Here is a 7,500-nt window from a genome sequence, read left to right as displayed (position 1 = left end):
GCCGTCCCTACTATTGATTGTTGTAGGTCCATTGCCAGAAAACGCGTAAACCTCGATACTGATCCACCAAATCACCATACACTGAAGCACTGGAGTAAATGAACAAACTAATAGAACATAGAAACAAACTCGCCCAGAGTATGCGTGTGTAATGGAAGCCATTAAAACAGAAGAAATGGTAAAATTCCAGCATTTGCTTGCCACATGAACCGCTATGTGAATATGCGACGACTTTGTGTGATCTCCTTAATCCCTCCCGATTCAGTTCGTATTTCGTACGATCTTCCTTTCGGCTCTGGGTATACTTACGATAGTTATCGGTTTAAGCGGTCATTTGCCAGTACCAGGCAATGTTATTGCTAAGACGAACGTTACCTGAGAAATCGTGTTCCGAGGGGTTCAATATCAAGTTGAGAATTTTGGAAACGAATTGCATAACACCGCTACCTAGACAGACACTGTTCTCCATGGCGCTTTGCAACCGTGTTTATGCTCTGATTTGTCAGACACCACGCACCAAATTCCTATTCTTTCAGTATCCATCCGAATCCGCTCATCGATATACACGATGAACATGTTTCTCATTTCCATGCGAGATCGAATAGTAAATCTCACTCTGAGCAGAAGCATTTCTCTCCTAAGACGTTTGAGATGCTGCTTCCGTTTGTTTTTTGTAGCTCGAGAAAATCTCTTTTGTGTGTACCCAGATAAGATTCTAGATGTGTAAATGTACGTACATTGTAGATTATGTGTCTTGTTTTGCCAATATTTCTCCTGGCCTTATCAAACTACACAATCGCACCACAAGTAACGCAACACGTTCGTAGTGTGTAATGGTATAACGTTAGGCAAGCGGCAAACATTGCTGGGATCAATCTGCAATCCAAATCCCACTATACTCGATGTGCAACTATTGTGTAATACGGAAATTAAAATATAGACTCAATCAAAGTTTAGTTGTGTAAGCCAGCAATGTGAAGGAATAGATGTAAGGAGGTGGTGTGGGTGGGACGAGTGAGCGGTATGGAAAATCAGGAATGAAATTTATATACATATACATACATCTATAGATATAAATCTATACATATACTTATATATATATATACAAGATTATACAACAGGCTCGTTTTTACGTTAAATTTTGTTCCATTTTTCTCGAGACAAGCGCGTTGGATGATCCGCAATCATGTAACGAATGTTAGTACGCTAAGGCACAAGAAGACCTGAGAATGTCCCGCGCCACGTCACGGGACGTGCACGGTGATGGGTGATGAGAGTAGCGAGTAGCTAGAGTAGTGTCAAATGGGGTTGGGATTAGCAGTATGATAATGATGATGGATGGCAGAAAAGCTGATAGAGTGCCCAAGAAACCAAACGTGTAGATAAGCGTATTTAAATGCGTAAGTTTTATCTTCCATCTTGAGGATCACTTAAAAGTGTTTGCGATCGTGAACCATCTCTAAATAAACAAAAATAATGGGATGGAAATCGTTTTGATCACCGAACTGGTTAGCGCACACCACAGTTAAACATATAGATGAGCACAAACATAGATGAGGGAAGATGTTAGCTGGATTAGCTGGGAGGTAATGGAAAAGCACAAGGGGGACGGGACGGGCGGTTGGATGGATATTGCAATATTATATACGATTCACTCGACCGAACCGAAGGGGTGATTCGAATGTCGTTATTACATTGAGCAATTGTTCTTTTCTTTATTGCATAAACTGCATTTCTCGTTCACTTATTCAAGAGAAACACGTTTTTACCGAAAATAACGCACGATCATCGATAAGCGCGATAGCAAGAGGAGGTCATAGTCGAATTCAGGATCATTCGTCAAGCAAGCAATCCATAAGATGACAGCAAAAAGAACAAGATTAGTAATAGGTTTAACAACACGCATACAAGACAAAACGGAGAAAGAGAAGAACTGCGACACAACACAGTGTTTATGGTCTAACATAAAGAAGAAATGAAATTGTTATCATCAAACTTCTACACGAGCTGCTTTTCATGTGGAATGAAATTTAATGTTGAAAGAAATGCGTTTGTGCGGCGTTACGATAATGACAAAAGTTCTGCTAATGCGATATTATATTACATTGTTTAAAATTTCTTAAAGGTCCCGAAAATCAGTTCCAATCCATCACATTTACGAATGTTGCGCTGCTTTCGGTTTTGCTTTGGGGTTTGAACTACTTCGCCCATAGTGTTGCGGGGAGATAAGAAAGTCCCCCTGCAGTCACCCATACAGCCACACATAAGGTTTCTATTTGTCAACAATCAACAGCAAGCGCAATCAGCTGTTGCTGCGCAGACTTTCGGCAGTAGGCCCCCCGAGATCGTGGTGCGTTGTCACCAGATTAGTTCGCGAAACCAGTTCGGTAGGAGAGAGAGATGGTGAGTGAGCTGTGACCTTCAATGAACCACGTTACTAACCAAGGCGGCGACCACTTCTGATTACAGGCGAAACGTTACTGCATTATTGGTGCCGGCGCATCGGGTGTGTGCGCGGCCAAGACGGTTCTAGAAGCCGGCGGTCAGGTGACGGTTTACGAGAGAACGGACGAAATCGGTGGCACCTGGGTGTATACCGACGAGGTCGGTACCGATCGATATGGGTTACCGGTTCACACCAGCATGTACCAGGGTTTGAAAACGAATCTTCCCAAGGAAATAATGGGCTTCCCGGGGTACGAAATGGCACCGCAGGATGCGTCGTATGTTCGGGCGGATGAAGTGCTCGGCTTCATTCGGGACTATTCCAATCATTACGGTGTCACGGAGCTGATTCGATTTGGGCATTTGGTTGAAGAGGTGAAACCAGATCCATCGTCTGACGAAGGTCGTTGGAGCGTGAAAGTACGGAACCTTCAAGAAGCGTCCAGTCGAGAGGAGTATTTTGATTTTGTGCTCGTCTGCAATGGACATTATCACACACCATACGTACCATCCTACCCAGGACGGGAAGAATTTCTGGGTCACCAGTTGCATAGCCACGACTTTCGCAATCCGGATGTATTCAAGGATCATACCGTACTGGTCATTGGTGCCGGTCCAAGCGGAACGGATCTTACCTTGGAAGCAGCGCGGCTAGCGAAAACGGTTTACTTCAGCCACCACGTTCCGGATAAGCTGAAACATCTCGTGTTCCCATCGAACGTCGTTCAGGTACCGGATGTGGTACGAATCGGTGCGCAATCGGTCGAGTTTGCCAACGGAGCAAGCTATTCGGTAACACTCATCTTCTACTGTACTGGCTATCGGTACAGTTTTCCCTTTCTGCATGAGGAATGTGGAGTGCAGGTGGATAAAAACTGGGTAAAGCCGCTATATAAGCACGTCCTGAATATTGCACATCCGACGATGGCATTTATTGGGCTACCGTTTTACGTGTGTGCCACGCTGATGTTCGAGCTGCAAGCACGCTTCTGTGTGGCGTTCTACAGTGGACGGTTGCCGATGCCCACGCGCGAGGAAATGGAACGAGACCATGAGCGTGAAATGACGGAACGGTGGAACCGTGGTGTTAAGAAACGGCAAGCACACATGATGGGACCGGATTATCAGAGAGAGTACTACCGTTCGCTGGCCGATCGAGCTCAACTAGTTTCCATTCCGGATGTTATGGCGAAAATTCACATTGACAGTGGTCGCCGCAAGAAGGAAGATCTGGAACACTACCGGGACGACGTGTATCGCATAGTAGATGCCGACACCTTTGTCAAGTGTCACATATCAGAATTGAAATCTCTCGAGAAAGAGCTAGGGGATAGACTTAAGTTATGCTAGAATGGTTTACAAACAAAGGGTTTGTTTGGCCTGAATTTTATTTCTTAACTTCATAATATGATTGGTGAAAAATTCCTTGGACGATCAAATAATAAATGGCAAAGGGTTTCATTTATATTCAAAACACCAAAAATAAAATTTCAAGAAAACGTTGAAAGGAGTGCAAACGAAATTAATATTGTTATCATTTTACACGGATCTTCAATCGAAGTTTGGAATAGTTCTTTATTGTACTGTTAAAAACACTACCCCAACCTACGCTGTTTCGGCGGTCGTATCGACGTTATCTGCTGGCAAGGGTACTTTAATGAAGCTATGATCATCGACGATTCGATACTCATAATTCCGGAAGTTAACGTCCTCGTTTTTGCTGTTAATGCAATCGGCATGCATTTTGGCCAACACGGGCGGCAGTGACTCAATTTCCGCAATCCGTGCCAGATCATCGTAGTACCGCTGCTGTAGGTCACCGGCTAGCATATGCGTTAGTTTGCCGGTAAGATTACGTTCCTCCCGCTCACTTCTATCTCGTTGCCACTCTTGCAGCATTTCTTCGGTGCTCGGTAACCGTTTTTGGCCACTATAAAACTTCAAACAAAAGCGGGCCTGTAGATCCATCATCAACATCAGGCAGCCGTTAAAGGGTAACCCAATGAAGGCCATGGTCGGTTGATTGATGTTGATGCAGTGATAGTACAGCGGAGTGATTGAGTTACTGTGTACCGTTACGCCCGAATCCACCGATAGGAATGGTACCGAGTATCGATATCCGGTGCAGTAGATGATAACATCGAAGTCTTCCGTTTGGCCATCGATAAAAGTAGCACCGGTTGCAGTTAGCAACCGCACCACCGGTCGCTGAATCACGCGATCGCCCGTATGCACAGGAATCTTACAGCGATGGCTCAGAACAACACGCGAAGCGTGGTTAACTAGATCGGGTGCTATATCCACACCACTATGTCCTCCGCCAACAACGAGCACACGTTGGTTGCTGAAATCGACGCTACGCCGATAATCTCGGCTATGTATTTGACGGCCCTGGAATATCTCTTGTCCCGGAAACTTTGGCACCACCGGTGATGTATAGTGACCGTTGCATATTAACACGTAATCGAAGCGGTGCGTTGTGTAGCGATCGTTGCACAAATCTTTCACTAGTACCTGCAAAGCACGATAACAACAGGTTAACAACAGTAGGCAACAGGCGGTACCTAATGAGCATAATTTTATCTGCGGACTTACATCCCATTGTTCAGATTCGAAACGCCGTGTCACTCGTACTACTTGATGTTCAAATCTAATCACTCGGCGGAGCTGAAATTTTTCAACGTACCCTTCCAACTGCTTTATGACGTCCGGGATCGTGATGAACGTTTTAGCATCCTCGTCTATCGGATAGTCCGGATAGCCCATTCCTTGCTTAACCAAATTCGTACGCAGGCTAGCGTAAAGGCAGGAGTAAATATCCAACCCATTTCGATCCTTCCCGGTGCTATCACTGTACGCCCACAGACCACCGATTTTATCCGTTTGCTCGAACACGGTCACCGCGTCACTGCTGTCTGCGACATCGAGCGCATGTCTAGTGGTACAAAGCCCGGCCGGACCAGCACCGATTATGCAGTAGGTTTTCGTCTTACACAAAGATGAAGGCAAACGTTCTATAAATCTTTTTTGTCTCAACCACTAGTTACTTACCATTTGGGAAGACAAACAATGTGAACCGGGCGGTATCTCGGACAATACTGACGTAAGAATCGGACCATCATCATTGGTAAGGTCATTTATGCCGGCAACCTTAACTGATTAACTAAATTGCGGACGGCACCATCGAGTCCCCGTGGTGCTGCTAGCAAAGTACCGGAAAGTAGCGAGTGGTGAGAATATATTGAATAAGTTTTTCCAACGACTTTTGGAAGAGAAAAGACCGATTCGAGTATTCATTGAATTCAGTGTTAAATACCATAACTGGCGTTCAATGGAATTCCTTCAGTTTCTGACACTCCCCAAGATGCAAGTGTCTTAAGGTTACTTTTCAAGTAAGCGCTGATGCCATAGCGCTCAGTTACCCAGCAAGATGAGCGATAACGCTTATCAGTATCTATTCGCGAATAAAGATAAGCCACTAGGTACTACACTTGATGATGGGCACATCTTGGCAGCAGAGTTTCTTTAGGGTTTATCCGTTCCGGTAGCATGGCTCCACGCTACGGCATCATTGGAGCCGGATTAGGAGGAATTGTTAGCGCTCGCCATGCACTGGATGCTGGTGGTAACGTGACCTTGTTTGAGCAGAGCAAGCACATCGGTGGAACGTGGGTACTGGATGATCGTACAGGTGTGGATGAGCATGGCATTCCAATCCACAGCAGCATGTATCGTGGGCTGAAGTCGAATTTACCACGCGAGACGATGGGATTTTTGGATTTCGAAATCGAAGATCGTGGCGTTAACTATGTACCGGCCGAGGATGTGCTAGCATTTGTGAAACGGTACGTAGAGAAGCACGTACCACTCGACCGAATTATGCTACAGCATCAGGTGATCCAAGTGACCCGGCAGTTCAACGAGCAGCAATGGCTGGTGATCGTACGCGATCTGCTTGAGAACCGGATCAAGATGTTTCACTTTGATTTCCTTCTTATCAGCGTCGGACGGTACGCTTCGCCGATGTTGCCCGACTATGCCGAAAGGAATCGGTTCACAGGACGGCAGCTGCACAGCCACGATTTCCGCGATGCGCATGATTTTCGCGGAGAGGATGTACTGGTCATTGGCGGTGGTCCGAGTGCCACCGACATCACGCTTATGCTAGCTGATGTGGTAAATTCTATAACGATTAGTCATCGAAGTGCCATCCCGCTGAACTTCCCGGCAGAGAAGAATATCGTTCAACGGGCAGTTGTTACGGATTTGACCCACGATGGAGCCTATTTTGCAGATGGTACTGCAGGAACCTACAGCGTCGTACTCTTTTGCACGGGATATCGGTTTTCCTTTCCATTTCTCAGCGTCGACTGTGGACTCACTGTGAAGGATCGTTCGATAGAACCGTTGTACAAACACTGCATCAACATTAACCAACCCACAATGGCTATCATTGGGAGTCCATTTCCGGCATTCGCTACACTGATGATGGATCTACAGGCTCGATTTTGTGTTCAATTGTTCAGCCAACAAAAGACGCTGCCCAGTAAAGAGGAAATGTTGTTGGATCTGGCAGCGGATCAGAAAGAGCGCAAGGATCGAGGCTTCGATGCCGATCGCTCCGAGCAGTTGTTCGAAGATCTTCACGAACGTTACTACCAGGAGCTGTCGATGGTTGGCGACTTACAACCGATACCTGCTGTAACGATGAAGTTGCTACATCAAACGTTACGAGCCAGAAATGTGTGTCTTTTATGCTTCCGAGACTATGTGTACAAAGTTGTTGGTGACGAATTTATTATCGTGAAACGCCCAATTCATTGATTTTACAATCATGCAATAAGATTCAAATGTTACTTAATTTTTCTCTAATCATGTTTATACTTTCAAGCCTTAGATTATGTGTATAATATGCATCTACAAATAATTGCTTCATTTTAGTTCTATTACTTTTATTCTTATCTTTCCTGAGCTTTCCTTATTTTGGATGCAATTTATAAGCTTAAGCGAACTATGATCTGTAATTTGTATTGGAATGGTATAAGGAATAGGGCT

The 7,500-nt window shown here is 45.1% G+C and overlaps 4 protein-coding genes across 4 annotated transcripts in view; 3 read left to right on the top strand and 1 right to left on the bottom strand.

Annotated features, from left to right (window-relative positions):
* LOC125956441 (uncharacterized) overlaps positions 1-1,990 on the top strand; it is a 4,993-nt gene extending 3,003 nt beyond the window's left edge. Inside the window, exon 2 of the mRNA XM_049688323.1 lies at positions 1-1,990. This exon is cut by the window's left edge and continues 2,772 nt beyond it. The gene's annotated coding sequence lies outside the window, so the exon portion shown is untranslated.
* Positions 1,991-2,339: 349 nt separating this feature from the next.
* LOC125956834 (uncharacterized) lies at positions 2,340-3,970 on the top strand. Its single transcript, XM_049689054.1, has 2 exons — positions 2,340-2,403; positions 2,470-3,970. The coding sequence occupies exons 1-2, from the start codon at positions 2,401-2,403 to the stop codon at positions 3,793-3,795; spliced, it is 1,329 nt and encodes a 442-aa protein (XP_049545011.1). The 5' UTR covers positions 2,340-2,400; the 3' UTR covers positions 3,796-3,970.
* Positions 3,971-3,993: 23 nt separating this feature from the next.
* Positions 3,994-5,809, bottom strand: LOC125956835 (senecionine N-oxygenase-like). The gene is made up of 4 exons (XM_049689056.1): positions 5,762-5,809; positions 5,497-5,644; positions 5,041-5,433; positions 3,994-4,959 (listed from the first exon to the last, which is right to left on the bottom strand). The coding sequence occupies exons 2-4, from the start codon at positions 5,497-5,499 to the stop codon at positions 4,051-4,053; spliced, it is 1,305 nt and encodes a 434-aa protein (XP_049545013.1). The 5' UTR covers positions 5,500-5,644; positions 5,762-5,809; the 3' UTR covers positions 3,994-4,050.
* Positions 5,810-5,994: 185 nt separating this feature from the next.
* On the top strand, positions 5,995-7,269 carry LOC125955408 (senecionine N-oxygenase-like). The gene has a single exon (XM_049686542.1). It carries the CDS (start codon positions 5,995-5,997, stop codon positions 7,267-7,269), a length of 1,275 nt encoding a protein of 424 aa, XP_049542499.1.
* The last annotated feature ends 231 nt before the right edge of the window (positions 7,270-7,500 follow it).

This window comes from Anopheles darlingi, chromosome 3 (genome assembly GCF_943734745.1).
Source record: "Anopheles darlingi chromosome 3, idAnoDarlMG_H_01, whole genome shotgun sequence".
Taxonomy (NCBI): Eukaryota; Metazoa; Arthropoda; class Insecta; order Diptera; family Culicidae; genus Anopheles; species Anopheles darlingi.
This window is presented reverse-complemented; position numbering and strand designations above follow the sequence as displayed.